This window comes from Microtus oregoni, unplaced genomic scaffold, assembly GCF_018167655.1.
Source record: "Microtus oregoni isolate MIOR12 unplaced genomic scaffold, Mior012 000083F_ref0000379, whole genome shotgun sequence".
NCBI lineage: Eukaryota > Metazoa > Chordata > Mammalia > Rodentia > Cricetidae > Microtus > Microtus oregoni.
The window spans coordinates 460,337-481,330 of record NW_024544543.1 but is presented as its reverse complement, the minus strand read 5'-3'; the positions used below and the strand labels follow the sequence as shown (position 1 = coordinate 481,330).

Below are 20,994 nucleotides of genomic sequence, written 5' to 3'. Positions count from 1 at the left end.
AAACGTTACTTAATGAAAATGATGGAGACCTTTAAAGAGGAAGTGAAAAACTCCCTTAAAGAAATGGAGAAGAAGACAAACAAAAAGCTGGAAGAAATTAATAAATCCCTCAAAGAAACCCAAGAAAACCAAGAAAAAGCAATCAAACAGGTGAAAGAAACAGTTCAAGATTTGAAGATTGAAATAGAGGTAATAAAAAAACACAAACCGAGGGAACTCTGGATATCGAAAATCTGGGCGAATGAACAGGAACTTCAGAGACAAGTTTAACCAACAGAATACAAGAAACAGAAGGAAGAATCTCAGATGCTGAAAGATTCTAGAGTCATTAGTCAAAGAAAACAATAAATCCAACAAATTCTTAACACAAAACATTCAGGAAAACTGGGACACCATAAAAAGACCAAACCTGAGAATAACAGGGGTAGAAGAAGGAGAATTTTAGCTCAAAGGTAAAGAAAATATATTCAACAAAATTATAGAAGAAAACTTTCCCAACCTAAAGAAGGATATACCTATGAAGGTACAAGAAGCTTACAGAACACCAAACAGACTAAATAAAAAAAAACCCACCCCCTCACCATATAGTAATCAAAACACAAAATATACAGAACAAGAAAGAATATTAAGAGCTGCAAAAGAAAAAGGTCAAGTAACATATAAAGGAAAACCTATCAGAATTACACCTGACTTCTCAATAGAAACCATGAGCCGGGCGGTGGTGGCGCACGCCTTTAATCCCAGCACTCGGGAGGCAGAGGCAGGCGGATCTCTGTGAGTTCGAGGCCAGCCTGGTCTACAAGAGCTAGTTCCAGGACAGGAACCAAAAGCTCCGGAGAAACCCTGTCTCGAAAAATCAAAAAAAAAAAAAAAAAAAAAAAAAAAAAAAAAGAAACCATGAAAGCCAGAAGGTCCTGGATAGATGTGCTGCAGACACAAAGAGGCCATGGACAAATCCAGATTACTGTACTCAGCAAAGCTTTAATTCACCATTGATGGAGAAAACAAGATATTCAATGACAAAAACAGATTTAAACAATATGTATCCACAAACCCAGACTTACAGAAAGTACTATAAGGAAAGCCACAAACCAAGGAAGATAACTATACCCACAATAACACAGGCATCTGATAACCCCCCACCAGCATAACCCAAAGAAGGAAAACACAGAAACACTACTACTGAAAGATAACCAGAGCTAACAACCACTGTGGTGTAGGAGGTCCTTCTTTTTATGTGTTGCTTTCATTGGTTGAATAAAGAAACTGCCTTGGCCTTTTGATAGGGCAGAACTTACATAGGGAGAGGAAGGCAGAACTGAATGCTGGGAAGAAGGGCTGACAGGCAGACACCATGGAGCTCCCGCCTGAGATGGACGCTGGATAGAATCTTGCTGGAAAACCACAGTCTTGTGGTGATACACATTAAGGGAGATAGGCTAAACTAATATGTAAGAACTAGCCAATAATAAGTTAGAGCTAATGGGCCAGGCAGTGTTTAAATTAATACAGTTTCTGTGTGGTTATTTCGGGTGTTAGCTAGCTGGTCGGCCAGGACAAACCAAGGGCCCACTCTCCTTGTAACACCACTGGTCATTATTATCACTTAATATCAATGGCAGTGGAGTAGTGGCCTTGTCCTGTAGTAAGACTGATGACTATCTTGAATATCACCATAGAACCTTGGTCCGGTGATGGATGGAAACAGAGACAGAGACCCACACTGGAGCACTGGACTGAGCTCCCCAGGTCCAGTTGAAGAGCAGGAGGGAGAATATGAGCAAGGAAGTCAGGACCACAAGGGGTAGGTTCACCCATTGAGACAGTGTGCTTGAGCTAATGGAAGCTCACCAAAGCAAGCTGGACTGGGACTGAATGAGCATGGGATCAAACTGGACCCTCTGAATGTGATTAACAATTGGGGCAGACTGAGGGGCAGATAATGGCACTGGGATTTGTCTCTACTGCATGTACTGGCTTTTTGGGATCCTATTCTCTTTGGATGCATACCTTCCTAAGCCTGGATGTAGGGGGGAGGGCCCTGGACTTTCCACAGGGCAAGGTGCCTTGCCCTCTCTTAGGACTGGAGGGGGCGGAGGGGAGGGTGTGTGGGGGAACAGGAGGGAAGTTGGAGGAGGGGAGGAAGTGGGAATTCTGACTGATATTATTTATAAAGTAATAAAAAAAGAGGAAAAAATAAAAAATTCTAGAAGCAGGAAAAAAAACTAGATAGTTACAGTTTTCCTTGTTTACCAGACTCAGAAAGCAAACTCTTTAAAGAGGTGGGAAGTGTTATAAGGTTGAAATATATCAAAAGAGAGTTTTGGATGATAATGTAAATTAGGATAGAAAATGAATTCGATACAAGATTTTGGACTCACCAAGATAAAATAGATATTAGGGTATTTTCTCTGAATTTGTCAAATGCCAATGGACTAGACTTTGTTGATGTATTTATTACAGCATAAGCAGTATATAGTTATTGTACTTGTTGTATATAGTTTTTCTTAAACTAGTTAGAGATTTCTTTTTCATTTTAGAAAAAAGGAGAAATGTAGTGGTATTTTGTTTGTGATCTAACAAATAAACCTTGCATGAAGATCAGAGTGCAGAGCTAAGTCTCCAGTTAGCCATAGGGATCAGGCAGTAGTGGCACACACCTTTAATCCCAGCACTAAGGAGGTGGAGACAAGAGTGATATGACTGGGCAGAGAGACAGGAGGTCAGGATTCATAGACAGGATCACTCCTTTGGTCTAATCATCGGTAGACGTAAGAACTCTCTAGTGGCCGGCTGCCATGCTTCTTTGATCCTTCAGTTTCACTCCTAATTGCTGATTCCAGCTTTTTATTATTAACAATTAAAATTTGTGCTACACCTTTTTTTTTGTGTTGTTGAATAAAAAAAATCAAAGTCCTTTTGTTAGGGACTGTACTTTAATTGTACAGTTCTATAGGATATTGGAGACAGTACCTATTTCTCAGAATAGGGGGCAAAAATTCTTTTAATACTTTGGGTCATCTCTTTACTTTATTGATAGGTTCCTTTGCAGTGGAGAAGCAGCTTTTAAATTTCATAAATTCCACTTCCCAATTCCCGGGGTTATTTCTTGTGTTCCTGGAGTTCTTTAAAGAAAGTCTTGCCTATGTCTGTATCTTGACGTGTTTCTCTTTATTCCATGCCCCATGAGTGTGTGTGTAAAACATGGGTTCATTTTCCTAGGACCATTAGTTGAATAGTCTTTTCCAGTGTGTGTTTCTGATATTTTTGCCAGTTTTTAGGTGTGTCCCTTTTCTCTTTCTCTTGTCTGGATGTTCTGGAGAAGACTCAGAACACTCTATGTTGTTTTAGGAAAGAGTCTGAGTGTGCCAGGAGACAGTGAGCACTCCTGTCTACTACCAGATTTAGGATGAAATTGTTTCAGTTTTCTTTCCACTTACTATAATCATTATTTGCTTATATTCTTGCTGTATATAACATTTGCCACACTGTAATATGTTCTTATATTCCTAGATTCCTCAGACTTTTAATCATAAAAGCATACTGAACTTTTTCAAATGCTTTTTCTCCATCTAACCAGAATATCCTGTGATTTCTGTTCTGATGTATAGCTACAGAACATATTTAAATGTACTGATCTTTATATGTTGAAGTAACTCTGTATCCCTAACATAAAGCCAACTTGGCTGTGATAATCTTTTTATGTGTTCTTAAATTTGATATTCAGAATTTTTGCATCTGTATTCATGAAGGGAATTGATCTAAACTTTTCTGTCTTAGCTGTATCACCAGCACGTTTTGGTATCTGAGAAATAATAGTTTTGTAGAATGAGTTGCAGAGCATTTCTCCCCTTTATGTTTTGTGAAATATTGTGAGAAGTATTGTTAACAGGTCATTCCTAAAAGTTTGGTAGAGCTCAACAGTGAATCAGTCTTACACTTCTTTGTGGGGAGATGTTTCATTATCACTTCTAACATAGCTTGTAATTGGGTTAAAAAGCTGATATAATCTTGATTTAATTTTATTAGGCTACATATATCTAGGAATTGATTAATTTTGTCTACATTTTCCAATTTATTGGAATATAAGCTTTCCATGTATTCCCTAATGTTCCTCTGGAATTTATTAGGGTCTGCTGTAACAATTTCCATTTTATCTCTAATTTCTTGTTTTGGGTATTTTTTCACCTTTGGTTAGCTTGGCTAGAGGCTTGTCAACCATCTTTATCTTTCAAATTACCAGCTTTTTGAGTCTATATATTGTAATTGTATTCTTTATCTCATTACTTTGCCTTAATATTTATTATTTCTTGACATCTGCTGTATTTTGTCTTTTTATTTTTCTAGAACCCTGAAGTGGATCATTAGCTTACTTACTTGAGGTCACTCTGATCCTTATACCAGACTCAGAGCATAGCACCACCTATGTAACAAGCAGTATGCCTGATTTTAGAACACTGTGCAAAAGAAGTGGATGGATAAACTAATTACAATAACATCACAGTGCTCTGCAAAGATGGGCACAGGCTAGTTGTGAATACATTAAGAGAACACTAGACTTCATGATGAGGAAAGGCGAAAAGAAGTCAGGCCAGTATGGTGCTCTTCCTATGGGAAAGCAGGAAAAGAAAAGAGGGGGCTTCCCAGTGATCAGCTTAGAGAAGCCTGTCACAAGGTATGAACCAGACAACAAAGGAAGTGACCCTTATTCTCCCTTAAAAAAAGAGAGACATTTTCCCTTTTTAAGTCAAACAGCAGAGCCTCGAAGCTGCCTCTAATTCACAGCTTCATTTTCACTGTTTATGAGGACATTTAGAACTTGACCATCAAGTACTTGAGGAAAACATAGTTTAACCTGGAGTGGTGGCTCAGGAGTCAGGAGCACTTGCTGCTCTTGCAGAGGACTGAGTGCAGTTCCCAAAAACCTTGTGGAATAGCTTCTAAGCACCTGTAACTCCAGCTCCAGAGATATGACACCTCAGATATGTGCACACACCCACACAAACACACATACATAGACATGATTTAAAATGAAACATATAGTTCAAAAAGTTCTCTGGATTAAGCAAAAAAACAAGTGATACTTCTCTCTCCTCTGTCTCTGTCATGGGACTCCCCTCTGTATGATGTGAATACCATTGGTTAATAAAGGACTGCTTTGGACCTATAGCAGGGCAGAACTTAGTTAGGTGGGAAAGACTAAACTGAATGCTGGGAGAAGGAAGGTGGAGTAAGGAGAAGTCATGTTGCCCTGCCGGAGACAGATGCTGGAACTTTACCCTGTAAGCCACAGCCTCGTGGCAATACACAGATTAATAGACATTGGTTAAATTAATATGTAAGAAGGGGAACCCAAGGAAAAACATATAGTTATCCTCTTGGCTAAGGGAAGTAGACAAAATTGCCGGGGAGAAAATTGGGATCTTGGGGTGGGGTGGGTTGGGGGTAAGGGGAGATGGAGAGAGAAAAGTTAGAAGGGAAGGAGGTCGGGCCTTGGGAAAGCAGGAGGATTGGGATAAAGGAAGGTTGGACAGGGGAGCACGGAACCACAATTCTTAGTTAAGGGAACCACTTTAGGGTTGGCAAGAGACCTGACCCTAGAGGGGCTCCCAGGTGCCCAAGCTGAGGTCCCCAGTTAGTTCCTTGGGCAGTTGAGAATAGGGAACCTGAAATGACCCTATCCTTGAGCAATACTGATGAATATCTTGCATATCATCATAGAACCTTCATCTGGTGATGGATGGAGATAGAGACAGAGACCCACACTGGAGCACTGGACTGAGCTCCCAAAGTCCCAATGAGGAGCAGAAGGAGGGAGAACATGAGCAAAGAAGTCGGGACCACAAGGGATGCACCCACCCACTGAGACAGTGGAGCTGATCTATTGAGAGCTCACCAAGACCAGCTGGACTGTGACTGAAAAAGCATGGGATAAAACTGGACTCTCTGAACATGGCGAACTATGAGGGCTGATGAGACACAAAGGACAATGGCACGGGGGTCTGATCCTACGTAATGTGATGGCTTTGTGGGAGCCCAGCCAGTTTGGATGTTCACCTTCCTAGATATGGACGGAGGGGGGAGGTCCTAGGTCTTACCACAGGGCAGAAAACCCTGACTGCTCTTTGGACTGGAGAGGGAGGGGGAAAGGAGTGGGGGGAGGGGGAGAAGGGTGGGAGGAGGGGGCGTAGGGGGGGAGGAGGGGGAGGGAAATGGGAGGCTGGGAGGAGGTGGAAACTTGTTTTTTTTTTCTCCTTTTCTCAATAAAAAAATCGTTTAAAAGAAAAAAAAATAAATAAATTTATCAATCACAAAAAAAAGAGTTAGTCAATAAGAAGCTAGAGCTAATGGGTCAAGCAGTGTTTTAAATGATAGAGATTCTGTGTGATTATTTAGGGGCTGAGCAGTCAGGAACAAACAAGAGGCTCTCTTTACAACATGTCTCTGTCTTTCTCTGAGTTGGAACACAGGTCTTTACACATGCTACACAAGTGTTCTATCTACCCCACGTCACACCCCAAGACTAGGTACCTCCTTTAGAGAGCATACTCTCTCCATATACTTGACCAATATTTTCATTCTAATATCTCTTTTAGTTATACCACCCAAGGTTTAGATTAAGTGTGGCAGTTTAACAATGATTATTCATACTTAGCTTACATAAAAACCAACAACAACTAAGGAAGTTTTATTTGTCCACAATTTCAGGTTGGGTCTCTTCCAGGTATTCTTAAAGTCTCCCTACCAACTATCAACTTTTCTTTTCCTCCCTCCTGTTGGTTTTCTTTTTCTTCTTTTCTTTTACTTTAGTGATCATGTCTTAGCTCATAGTCTATGCTCCTAGGATTCTAAGACTCTACTAATACTGTTAAATGAAGGCTCTCCTGTCTCCCTGCTGCAGTTCCCTCTTAAATAAGTTGCCTTTGTTTTGTGCTGTCTCATTCAACTAGGTTATGCCAAGGGCATGAGCAGGAATGTGATGAGGAACATAAAACTGACCTTCACAAGCACTCTGGCCTAAAGGCACCTACAGGACTGTCAACCTCCATTTAGACAGTGAAGGCATGCAGAGAAATAACATAAGCTGCCACATCCCTCTGTGGTCACTGTAAAATCTAGCTTTCTGAAAACAGAGTAAAACTGGTCTATGTTAAACAACTCAGCTAAACCACATAACATGGCATTAATATAGTTGGGATTTTTGTTTTCACTTTCCCATATATGCAAATTGTAGTTTTAAAACTAGGATTCCATTAGCTAAAACTCTTAACCCATGTAAGGTAGATGTCTCCTGTCTGAGCAGCAATGTTCTTAAGAAAGTTTGCAAGAAATCCTCACGTTTGACCTTTGAGTTTTGACACTACTTGGGAAATGGTAGTTAACACATTCCCTGCATTTTCATAATATGAATTTTTTATGACAGTTATTTTTATGTTAATATATAAAGATTATTTTTTGCTATTTGAAGATTTAAACTCATAAAAACAGAAGACATCAATTATCAGTGTTAGAAGGCCAGAAATGTGGCTTTTACATCATAAAAGGCAAGGTTCTCTGAATACTCATCAATTAATGTCATATAGTTACTTATAAACACTTGTATATTTAAATGTACAAATTAACATATACAAGCTTATACAGTTCTAAATATTCATCAGTTGATGTTATGTGGTTACTTATAAATACTCATATATTTAAATATTTAACACATGCAAACATACAGAAGCCACCAAATAGCTTTTTATTCAAGAACTAAAAACAGAAAGGGGTTTTCCAAAAGGAAACCACTGCTCTTTATTAAGTAACCATCAGTGCATTTTCTTATCCCATCAACTGTCTCTCCAGTAACCCCCTCCTGCTTCAAGTTTCTGTTTCTGATCACTAGATTCCTAAACAACAGGAGAGGAAAAGAAAAGAAGAGGGCCACAGTCAGGGAAGCCAAGAGATAGTTGTATATTTTAAAACAGCATGCATATAATGTGATTTCCAACATAAAAGGAAAAGGAACCTTCTGGGTCAGAAGAGGTCACTTACCTGCTGCTCCTGTGCTCTAGCAGCACCAAGTTCTGAGAGTGACATGGTGAGCTTCTCTTGCTGTTCTGATAGGTACCTCTGGTAGAGACTTAGAAGTTCTTGGCATTCTCTATACTGTAGCTGAAGAGGTGAGATTGCAAATTAAGGAGAAAAAACTGGTTCATATACAGATTTCAATAAAGAAGACAAAAGCAGAAATACAACAACATTTGGTCAGAGGCAGTGAGTATGGGGTCATCAGATAAAAGCAGTGTATGTGTCCAGTCACAAAGCAATAATTTTAATAAATAAAGTAGCACTGAAGCCAGGTAGTGGTGACACACACCCTTAATCCCAGCACTTAGGAGGCAGAGGCAGTGGATCTCTGTGAGTTCTCCAAAGTTACACAGAGAAATCCTGTCTCAAAAAACCAAAACCAAACAACAACAACAAGAAGAATGTAGATCTGGCCATCCCAGTGAAGAGACATTTCTCTTAGTTCTTTGCAGAGTTATGCAAAGGAACGCCTATCACATTATGTAAACAAGCAAAATGAAGCAGAGCATAGACTGTATGACTGCAATCCCATGTGCTCAAGGATGGACTGGGCAAAAGAGTCAGACATAGAAAGAAGGAAAAGGGAAAAGGAAAAAAGAGGAGAAAGAAAAGATAAGGTATGAAAAGGGAAGAGAAGGAAAGGAAAGGAAAATATAAGAAACCAATGATTTAAATTTAAGAGTTAAAATTATAACAATCTCAGACCTGACACAGCAAACACCACAGGAACATATACAGGGGAAGGAACTGTTGAGCAAGTGAGCCAGAGACAGAGACCAATGAGGGTCCAGACATGAATCTGGGACCTTCAAGGGAGTAAGTAGCCAGGAACTCCATGGGTCTGGGCGTGAGTCTAAGACCTCCAATGGAACTAGGCCTGAGCTAGGACCTCTGCTGGTCTGGGCATGAATCTGGGACCTTCAATGGAGTAGGCAAAACCCAGAGATCTCTAAGGGTCCAGGTATGAGTCTGGGACCTCAGAGGGAGTAGGCCTGAGCCAGGACCTTTGTGGGTCCAGGCGTTGGTCTGGGACATCAAAGGGAATAGGAAGGAACCAGAAACCTCTGTGGGTTTAAGCCTGAGTCCGGGATCTCTGAGGGAGTAAGCCTGAGCCAGGTCCTCTGCTGGTCTGGGCATACCCAAGCCTGGGAACTCTGAGGGAGTAGAAAAGAGTCAAAGACCTTTGCAGGACCAATTCTAAGCCAGGGACCTAGGAAGGATTGGATCCAGACCAGGATTTACAGAAACAGATTAAAGCCAGTAATAGGCCAAAGTAGGGTTGAGGCAACTAACTCCACCTTGGGCTGGGGCAGGCCTGGGGCAACCAATTCCACAGGAGTGAGACTGAACCAGAGGCCTAGGCCAGAGTAGGCCTGAGAAAGCTAGCTCCATGGGAGCAGGAGTGAATCCAGTCCAGGGACAGTGGTGGACCAGAACTAAGCCAGCAACCTGGGACTGAACAGACCTGAGACAGCAAACTCCACAGAGAATGCTCACCAAAATCCCATCAAAATTCTTCACAGACCTTGAAAGAATGGTACTCAACTTCATATGAAAAAGCAAAAGACCCAGGATAGCCAAAACAATCCTGTGCAATAAAAGAACTTCTGGGGGCATTACAATCTCTGACTTCAAATTCTAGTACAGAGCTACAGTACTGAAAACAGCCTGGTATTGGCATAAAAACAAACAGGAGGACCAATGGAACCAAATTGAAGACTCAGATATTAATCCACACACCTTCGAACACCTGATTTTTGACAAAAAACAAAAAAAAAATCAAATGGAAAAAAGAAAGCATATTTAACAAATGGTGCTAGCATAACTGGATATCGACATGTAGAAGAAAAAATAGGCCCATATCTATCACCATGCACAAAACTCAAATCCAAATGGATCAAACACTTCAACATAAAGCCAGCCACACTGAACCTCAAATAAGAGAAAGTGGGAAGTACACTTGAACGCATTGGCACAGGAGACCACTCCCTAAATATAACCCCAGCAGCACAGACACTTAAAAAATTAATAAATGGTACCTCCTAAAAAACTGAAAAGCTTCGTTAAAGCAAAGGACATGGTCAGTAAGACAAAATGTCAGCCTACAGAATGGAAAAAGATCTTCACTAACCCCACATCAGACAGAGGTCTGATCTCCAAAATATACAAAGAACTCAAAAAAAAAAAAAAAACCAAAAACTGGTCATCAAAAGAACACATAATCCAATAAAAAAAAAAATGAAATACAGACCTAAACAGAGAACTCTCAATAGAGGAATCTAAAATGGCTGAAAGACACTTAAGGAAATGTTTAACACCCTTAGTCATCAGAGAAATGCAAATCAAACCAACTCTGAGAATCCATCTTACACTGGTATGAATGGCCAAGATCAAAAACACTGATGATAACTTATCCTGGAGAGGTTGTGGGGAAAAGGGAACACTTCTGCATTGCTGGTGGGAATGCAAGCTGGTACAGTCCCTTTGGATCGGTATGGTGATTTCTCTGAAATTTAGGAAACAACCTTCCTCAAGACCCAGTAATACCAATTTTGGGTATATATCCAAAGGATGCTCAGTCATGCCACAAGGACATATATTCAACTATGTACATAGTAGCATTGTTTGTCATAGCCGGAACCTGGAAACAACCTAAACGCCCCACGACCAAAGAATGGATAAGGAAAATGTGGTACATTTACACAATGGAGTACTACATAGCAGAAAAAAATAACTACAAGTGGATGGAGCTAGAAAACATCATTTTGAGTGAGGCAACCCATACCCAGAAAGACAATTATCACATGTACTCACTCATAAGTGGTTTTTAAACATAAAGAAAACCAGCTCACAAATCACAATCCCAGCATACCTAGACAACAATGAGGACCCTAAGAATGACATACATAGATCTACATAGGAAGTAGAAAAAGACAAGATCTCCTGAAGTAAATTGGGAGCATGGGGACTTTGGGAGAGGGTTGAAGTGGAGGGGAAAGGCAAGGAGGGGAGCAGAAAAAAATCAATAAACAAAAAAAAAAACCTATAAAAATCTCATAAGAAATCATACAAGTGCTTCTTTGTGACTTTGAATTAAGAAACCGCAAAAAATGCCTCAAAATGAAATATGTTGATATTGTATGTATGGTAAAGAATTAATATTCAGAATATATAAACAGCTCCGATAACTAAACATAAATAATATTAATCTAATTTTAAAAACTGTCAAAGGCTGAGGCAATCTGCAAAAGGAAATATGTAGATGACCAAGCAAGTCAAAGAAGCTAACCACAACTGGATATCGGGGAGAAAGGTAAATCAAATGCACTAGGAGAAAGGACTTTATATCCAGTAGGACAGCCTTAATCAAAGACTCATGAGCCGGGCGGTGGTGGTGCACGCCTTTAATCCCAGCACTCAGGAGGCAGAGGCAGGCGGATCTCTGTGAGTTCGAGACCAGCCTGGTCTACAGAGCTAGTTCCAGGACAGGCTCCAAAGCCACAGAGAAACCCTGTCTCAAAAAAAAAAAAAAAAAAAAAAAAAAGAAAAAAAAAGACTCATGAAGGCAAGTCTAACAAGGACATACTCAAGTGGAACCTTCCAGGCTATCTAACAGGCATGTAAATGTACCACTACTTTGAAAAACAAATTAGTAGTATTTTAAAGTGTGAATTTACTACGTAATCCAATATATCTCATCATCCAGGAAAGAAATTTTAAAAAGCCTAAACAAAAAAACTCATACATGGCATCTTCAGAGCAGCCCTGCTTATAGTAGTTTAGAAGCAACAAGAACCTTAATAATGTCCATCAATTTATCAACAGAGCACTATCTATAAAATAGAACATCTTTTGATCATAAATAAATGAGGAATTGTTACATAATACAAACCTTGAAAATATCATGTCATGAAAAAGAGTACTTACAAAGAGTAGATATCATATGCATTTATTTTTTTTTATTTTTTTAACGTAACTATTTTTTTTTATTGAGAAAAGAAAACAAAAGTTTCCCCATCCTCCCAGCCTCCCATTTCCCTCCCCTTCCTCCCACCCTTCTCCCCTTTCCCCCTTCTCCTCTCCCCCTCCCTCTCCAGTCCAAAGAGCAGTCAGAGTTCCCTGCCCTGTGGAAAGACCAAGGTCCTCCCCCCCTCCGTCCATGTCTAGGAAGGTGAACATCCAAACTGGCTAGGCTCCCTACTTCATGTTCTGGCTTTGTGGGAGCCTAGCCAGTTTGGATGTTCACCTTCATAAGCATTTATTTTTATGAGAAGTCAAGAATAGGCAAGTCAAACAAGGAAGTAGATCGGTGTTGCTAAGACTGGAGGAGAGGAGCTTGGGCAATGGGTGCAGGTTTGGAACTAGGTTTTGGAGTGAGATAATGGCAGTGTTGTTACTCGGGAAAATGTCATTTACTTGTACACTTGGAAATGTCAGATTTTTATGTAAACATTATCTTAATGATTATTTTGCCTATTTTATACATTAAGTTCCTAACTCTATTAAGCATAAAGGGATTATACTTTGAATTTTTGTCTTGTTTTGCATGTTAATAATCACATCACTAATACTGTTACCAGGAATTTTCTGCTGTGCTCCTTTCCCCCCCAACAGCTCCTAGCATGTGAAGAATGCTCAATGTAAACACACTAAGTCCAACTTCATAGGTCAGACACCTCCCAGCTTCTTAATGTTCTCCCTTCTTAATTTTCTCCCTTTTCCTCAGATCATTTCTGAATCTCCCTCTCAGCACTTATTTAGGTATGCTGTTGGCATAAGAATTACTGTCCAATGGGATTACTCTATACATATACTTCTACACCAGATCATCATGATTAAGAACAGGGATAATATTTCTTAAATGTCAAAAATTGTAACTAGTTTCAATATTCCTTAACATTTTCATAACCTAATCATTGCTTCTGGGCAGATTCCTGTTCTAATAACTTTTGCCAATCATAACTGCATAAATAACCAACTGCTTCATTATTCTGGTTATTAACCTTTAACAAAAAGGAGCCCAAGATGGCTTATAGGAGAAGACTGGCTCACAGTGAAAGGCCAGGTCACTGAGCTTATAGAATACATTAATTCCAAGAGCTTACTGAATACTTAGCATCTGAAACAATAGCAGAAATAACAGAGCAAGAACAGTGGTCTAAATAAGGTAATAGTTTCTAATGTTAATCTATGTTGGATTCCTGTGGTTTTACATTTCTGGTTTTGTGTGTGTGTGTGTGTGTGTGTGTGTGTGTGTGTGTGTGTGTGTGTAAACTTCAAGAGACACAAATGATTTGTTTGGTCCCAAGGTGTTTGTGACAGCTATTATGAATACAAAACGTTTTTATTCTAGCTGATACCATAGGCAATAATATTTATAATAGATGAATGTCTAGTCACAGAATACAAATTTTATTCTGGTAAAAAGCAAGCACAATTACACAGACTATGAGTTAACGTCAGCATTTGACATGAGATATAGACATTAAATACATGCCATGTGGCAGTGTGGTGTTTTGACTAAAAATGGCCCCCACAGGCTTATAGGGAATGGCACTATAAGGAGGTGTGGCCTTGTTGGAGAAGTGCCTTTGCTGGAAGAAGTGCATCATTAACAGGTGGGTTTTGAGGTCTCAAATGTTCAAGCCAGGTCTAGTGTGACATTCACTTCCTGCTGCCTGCCAATTGAGATATAGAACTCTTAGCTCCTTCTCCACATCTACCTGCAGACTGCCATGCTTCCATCATGTCTGAAATTGTCAGCCAGTTCCACTTGTATTTTGTAAGCAGCAGGATATAAAAATGTATAGTCTTACCTTTAGTTTTTAAATCTCTTTCTTGATTTTACAAGATTTGAGAATGACCCATATTTCCTTTTCCCTAGCATAGTGAGACTTTAGCCCTGTACCTGGAGTGAGATCTTAGGAAAATCCAAGTAAAAGTCTTCTTCACTGAAGGGAGGACTTACTTACCTGAATCTTGGTTATGTAACTGAAAAGGATGTACTAGATATAAGAGATGAAACCTGAGAAAAAGGTGTACAACAACCATGAAACAAATAGGCATGCTGCAGCATGGCTAACCACCGTGTAGAAGTGAGAAAAGCAACCAGTTACCACAGTCTGTAGTGAAGAATGAGGTCCTCACAAATGACCTACATCAGTAGCAACTTGTATTGAGTAAGATCCCATTGAAATCTAAACAACTAAGCCAATCAGGTGAAGAGGCTACAGTGAACGATTTCTTCCAGCAGCATAAAGACTTAACATGAAAATGGACCACACAGAAAAGGAAAATGAAGCCTCTGAGTAGAATGAATATGGTGGCACATGAAACAGTAAGGACTCTGAGGTGGGGAAACTAAAGACCAGACAAGATGGCCTAGCGGGCTGCCAAAATGAAAAGATACTGTAACTCGAACTCTCTCTCTGGTCCAGCAAAATCCACTGCCATCACCCACCTTAGCCTCTACTCTGATGTTGGGAATACCACTTGATCTGGTACTGAGTATCTGCCTTCTTACAGATAAAGTCAAGAGAAAAGATTCATCATTAAAGGAGAAACCAGGCAGAATAGCCAAGATTGCTTTATTTCAGCCAGACACCACAGAAAAAGATTGCAACTCCTCCGGGGACTTCAGGGAGCCCACGCACCACCCTCTTTCCCCAGGGGTGGTTCCACAGAAGAGGGAGTGAAAGCCAGGAACTGAATCCCCACTTTTACTCCCTCCTCTGTGCTTATGATCATCACTGGAAGCTTCATGAGAAGAAGCTTCACTCCACTTAACATTAAGATATCCCTGTTTGCAAGAGTAGGATAGGAAGCTAATCAGAACTGAAGAAGTTTACTGTTCCAGCAGCAGAATGGAAGTCACCAGGAAAGCCTCTGCCTTTATCAGGTGGTAATGATTTTTACAGGTGATTAAGCTTCCATCCCCTCCCAGCAATAAAGAGGTGCTTATTCCCATGTGCCAAAAAATGTATAGGAAGGACCCTGAACTTTCAAATGCAATGCAGAACCTCTTCTTTTCCATTGGTGTGATATCAGAAAGGTATACTAAAAAAAAGAGGATTTAAATAGGACTATAATACAATATTTCAATTGTCCATAACACAGTTATCATATGCCATACCAAGAGCCAAGAAAATATCAATTCAATGAGAAAAGAAAATCAACCGGTATCAATACTGAAATAACCCAGATGTTAGATAAGAATTTTATTGTTTACTGCAAAGGACTTTAAACTGGTCATCCTGAAATGTTTCAATATGTATGCTTCAAACAAATGAAAAATTAGAATGCCTCAGAAAAGAAACAGCAAATACAGAAAAATTAAATTGAAAATTAGAAACTGAAAATTATAATAATCAAAATAAAATGCCCTCTGCAAGGACTCAATAAAATAAAAGACATGGGAAAACTAATGACGTTGAAAATACAATACACAGTACACCTCCTGAACAGCAGAGAGAAAACAGATGAAAAAAGAAAATAAACATAGCCTATAGGAACTATGGCAACATAACAAAAGATTCACCTGAGTGCCACTTCAATACCAGAAAGAGAGCACAAGGAAGGGGAAGGAAGAGCATTCAAAGATGTAACAGCTGAAAGTTGAGCAAACCCTGAACAGAATTAACTCCTAAAAATCCATGTCGAGAAACATCATTGTCAAATTCTGAACGCAAAAGACAGAAGTTTGGGGAAAGAATGTGGAGGAGGGGGAAAGAGAAATAATCTTGAGAGCAAGGTGGAAGTCATACCCAATAAAGGGAAAATGATAAATGACAAGGGTCTCATTATGAAACATGGATATTGGAAGACAGCAGCATGTTTTTTTTTTTTTCATGTGGGGATACTAAAGACCAGACAAGATGGCCTAGCGGGCTGCCAAAATGAAAAGATATTGTAACTCGAACTCTCTCTCTGGTCCAGCAAAATCCACTGCCATCACCCACCTTAGCCTCTACTCTGATGTTGGGAATACCACTTGATCTGGTACTGAGTATTTGCCTTCTTACAGATAAAGTCAAGAGAAAAGATTCATCATTAAAGGAGAAACCAGGCAGAAAGAACTGTCTGTCTAGATTTGGATATTCAGCAAATATATCTTTCTGACATGGATAAATCAAGGAATTCTCAAATGAAGGATACCTACAAGAATTCATTGTTAATCTAGTATAAAGGACTAAAGAGGGCTCTAAGCAAGAAGGAAATGATAAAGGGCTGAATTTTAAAATATCATGGAGGAATGAAAAACAAAAATAACCCAACTCCAGACAGACAAAACTACTTGCTTTCTTGTCTTGAGTTTTGTAATTATGTGACAGACAAAACATGTAAAACTTTAACACTGAGAGATGAAAGAAAACAACAAAAAAATCTTAACAACCTTGGAGAGAAACAAACAAAAGCAACTTATTTTTAAGTACATCCTATTTTCATTAAGGCAGATGGCTTTTATGTACTTGAAGCTTTTAAAATCACATTTTATTCATTTACAACTGGGTGTGCACATGCATGTGTGTGCAAATACATGTGGGTGCCTGCGTGTGGAGGAGTGCCTGGGTGGAGATCAGAGAACAACGTGTAGGAGTCAGCTCATTATTTCCACTTTGTGTATCCTGGGAATTGAACTCAGATCGCCAGGGTTGGTAACAGGTCGCCTAGCCAGCTGAGCCAGCCAGCCAGCCCCAGTATATTATTACCTCACATTGTGGTATCTGCTCAGTGTTAAATAAGTGCATCAACAGGTGACTGTCCGCCTATGTTCCTCTTCTAGTTCAGGACATTCTTTAGATTAGGCCATCTTTACCCTCTGTAACTTCTGGCTACTGGCCTACTACGTGCACTCTAAGCACAACCCTTTTCAAATAGTGCTTGCCGTTTACATAGTCAATATGCTTCTCCTTTCTATTATCACTAAAATTCTGAAGAGATTAACACACATGCCTAATCTCTATTTCAGCATTTCCAATTGAACATGTGGCCAGCCTCAGTCTACTCAAACCATATCTTGAAAAGTATTCTCTAATTTAAAATGCATCAATTTGATTTCAATTTCTATCTTACTTGCTAATCACTGACTCCTTCTTCAAAGGACCTTTGCCTTCGTTTCTTAGTTGCTGACCATTCCTGCTGCTTCTGCTTACACTCTGTTCTGTTCTTAATCTTGTTCATTGGCTTCCTTCCATGCGCACATCATCAAATGCAGAAAATCTCTCCTATAATTAAACCTATCCAGTTAAATCAGTAAAAAGGATCTTTCACTCTCCAGTAGTTTCAGACTCAGTATATATGCCAGTGACTCCAAATATTATTTCTTAACTACCCAAGAAAGCAGAATGACAGAGGTGCCATGGTGGTAGGACTATGATCTAGTACTGTTTACAAACATACACGGCAAAATAGATTTTATAAAATGCAATAAAACAATTCACTATTCATTTCAACCTTCAATTTCTCTGATCAATTTCAAATTAAAATGTTGATTTTACCTTTAAATTAAAAATGTTGATGTTCAAAAAGGCAAATAATCTTCTCAACAAGGGCTAGATGTTAATAACTAATACTCCCTTATAATACACCAGGTCTCAAAAAAATGAATATTGAATATCCTTGTGCTGGCACATGTGAGTACCTACATTTCAGTTTCATAGAAGGATGAGGGTGGATGCAATACCACGGCATGTGGGGAGTAAGGCATTATTGCTGGGCTACTTCCTAGAGTAAAGAGTGGGATTCTTCTGTCTTCAAAAATTGAGAGAGAAGTTTTAAATGTATGTGTTAGTTCAACTGCATGTTAAATCTTCTCTCTTAAGTAGCAGGAGCCAGTAATAATTTAGGTAAAAACATGTATTTCCTAAAATATAGACAATCCCACAATTGAATGCCCAATGTTGACAATTCATAAGAGATCAACAAAAGTGAAATGCAAGGCCTACTGTTGTCCTGGCACTAAGTGACAGAAAGGTTACTCTCCGGCTAAGAATTGTTCTGGATTATGTTTTCTTATTAAAAAAAATATTTAGATTACAAAATTAAACAAATAAAAGCAACACTGCATAATTTAGCTGTCATTCTCTACCAAATTACTTATAACTGTAGCCATAAAATGATAATAATTTGCCATATGTGCAGCTGCAAAGCTAAGAAAAGCACTGGTCAGTACAACACAAAATGTGAACCTATTACCCCCCCTACTGTCCATGAAACTGAATTGCAATAAAATAAAGTTTTATTTCTCCAATAAGACAGGAAAAGAGTTCTGTTTTAACACTGCTTTAGAATACACAAATTTGTGACGAACTTGGGTATGATACATGCATAATGTGAGTATCACTGTGACAGACACAAGGTACAGGTGGAAAACTACAACTTAATGCAAAATTGCTAAAATAAAAAACATGTGCCCTGAGCCTCAAGCCTCACACACCTGCCAGCACTCACTGTCCACATGTGTGTCAACACACACACACACACACACACACACACACACACACTACAGCTTTCATAATGAAACATAGTTTCATTAGCCTCCCTCTACTGTTACCTACATAAGTTTTGTGTAATCCTTTCAGTGTTTTCAAAATAGTGTGCTACAGGTAAAGCACCCTACTTATTATAGCATTTAACATGACACAGAGGAAGAAAGATGAGAATGCCTCACTGAGGTACCAAGTCATGTGGCTAAACATAGATAAGAATTATGGGTTAAGTTGTAAGAGCTAGTTAATAATAAGCCTGAGCTAATAGGTCAAACAGTTTATAATTAATATAAGCCTCTGTGTGTTTTGATGGGACTGAAAAGCTGCAGGACTCGGCAGGACTGAAATTTCCATCTACAAATATGTGCAAAACTGCACTGCCAATTTTATTAAGTTTATTTTTTCACTTTTTAAGAGGTTTTATTAGTAATTTTTGAGTGTTGGGGCCCTAAACTCACTTGCCCAAGTATCTTGTGTTGTCTTACCACACAATTTTGCATTATATAATGATTTTCAGAAATCCCTGTGTGTGCATATATATATATATACGTGTGCTTGTGCATGCTTATAGAAGAGCTGACTGTATAACCTGTATAACAATAAAATTTTATTAAATCTATCCTATTAACATGTGGGACTAAAGCATTTATAAATATCAAAATCATATAAATTTTTGGATATAGTATCATTATATAGTCTATTTTAACCTTAAATTCTCAATCTTCCACCTTCAGACTCCCAAGTACTGAGATTCAGGTATGACTAGCCCAGCTAGCTTAAAATGTTTTATGTGTCTACTTCTTTTATCACCATTTCCCTATTGTCTCCATTTAAATAGGCTCTTTCCTAAGTTACAGATCTTCACAAAAATTTAGGAGTAAATATTTATCTATGTGCATAAACTACAATAAAACACAGTCAATTTCCTTTTTAAAAAAATGTTGTTTTTCCAATTCACTATTTCCCATTCAATACCCTATTGACTATGGCACATGGTCCTGTTCTAATTTTACTATGAAGACCTCTTCAGATGTGAAGTAAAGGTCTGAAATGAGGAAAAGTTTCTGCTAAATAAAAAAATAGGATCTTTTAAATTAAAATACCTGAAGTAAGTTTCTCTGGTATATAAAATATAAGTACCATCTACAATGGTATTAATAATTTCTGTGATAGGCAGAGTTGAAGTAATCAGCTAGCTTATTATATGGTAAGAGAAGAGATACTGTGGAGACAGGGTGAAATGACATGTCTGGTCTCACAAAAATGAATATGAAGAATGGGCAATGTATTAGAATGAGGAAAGTATGGTTGTAAAGATCCTGAAAAAGGAGAGAGACCTGGGTGTGAATCCAGCTTTTTTTGACAGCTTCCATGTCACTGTGCTCACAATACCAAATCTTCTCAGTAATTTTTCTTAGAACCAAGGATAAAAGGCCTGCTCTAGAGATGAGAAAATATAAAGTGGTCCCATTAAGCCTATGCTTTAAAGGAACTCAAATATTACCTGTGGTGTTTTGATTGAAAATGGCTCACACAGACATATAATTGAATAGTTTTGCACATGATGGCTGTTTAGGAAGAATTAGGGGGTGTAGTTTTGGTGGGTGAGTGATGTGGGATGTCCTTCTGTATGTGTTGCTTTTATTGGATAAGGAATAAAGAAGCTTCCTTTGGCCTGTGATAGGGCAGAATAGAGCTGGGCAGGAAAACTAAACTGAATGCTGGGAGAAAGAAGGCAGAGTCAGTGAGAAGCCATGTAGTAGCCGCTGAAGACAGATGCACAGGAACCTTGCCAGTAAACCATAATAATGATAATCCATAAAATAATAGAAATGGGTTAATTTAAGAAATAAGAGCTAGCTAGCAATATTCTTAAGCTATTGGCCAAGCAGTGTTTTAAATAATATAGTTTCTGTGTGATATTTTAGGAATGAACAAGCATCTTCTGACAATAAAGGAGGTGTGTCTCAGAGGGTGGGTTTTGAGGTCTCAAAATTCTACACCAGATCTTATTTTTGACACCTTCTCTAACTTGCAGATCAGATGAAATAGCTCAGGTACTACTCCAGTGCCAGCTTACTTGACTGCTGCTATGTTCCCCACCACGACAGTCAGTGACCCAGCCTTTAAAATTGTAAATGAGACCCTAATTAGATGATTCCTTAAATAAAAATAAAAAATTTTTTGTCTTGTATATGTCATTCAAAATAAAAGATGAAAATGTGATATTAAAAGAGAATGGAGTTTAAAAGAAAATACAATCCAAACATGTTTTCACAAATAAAAAGTACAGTATCTCATAGGTTTTTCATTTTTCCTAAAAGGAAAAAATTTCATTGAGGCAAAAGGGAATTCAAGTTAACCTTTCAGATCTGACAATACTTCATTTAGTTAACAGCTTTTCTCACATGACTTCCTAACTTCCATATTATCAACT

General features: G+C 38.7%; 1 protein-coding gene across 4 annotated transcripts in view; it reads right to left on the bottom strand.

The window, feature by feature from the left end:
* LOC121441907 (protein hinderin-like) overlaps positions 1–20,994 on the bottom strand; it is a 247,357-nt gene that overhangs the window by 142,726 nt on the left and 83,637 nt on the right. For all 4 annotated transcript variants that reach the window (XM_041643315.1, XM_041643316.1, XM_041643317.1 and 1 more), the window contains exon 6: positions 8,035–8,162. In XM_041643315.1, the coding sequence (XP_041499249.1) occupies positions 8,035–8,162 (128 nt within the window). The remainder of the gene's footprint in view (positions 1–8,034; positions 8,163–20,994) is intronic.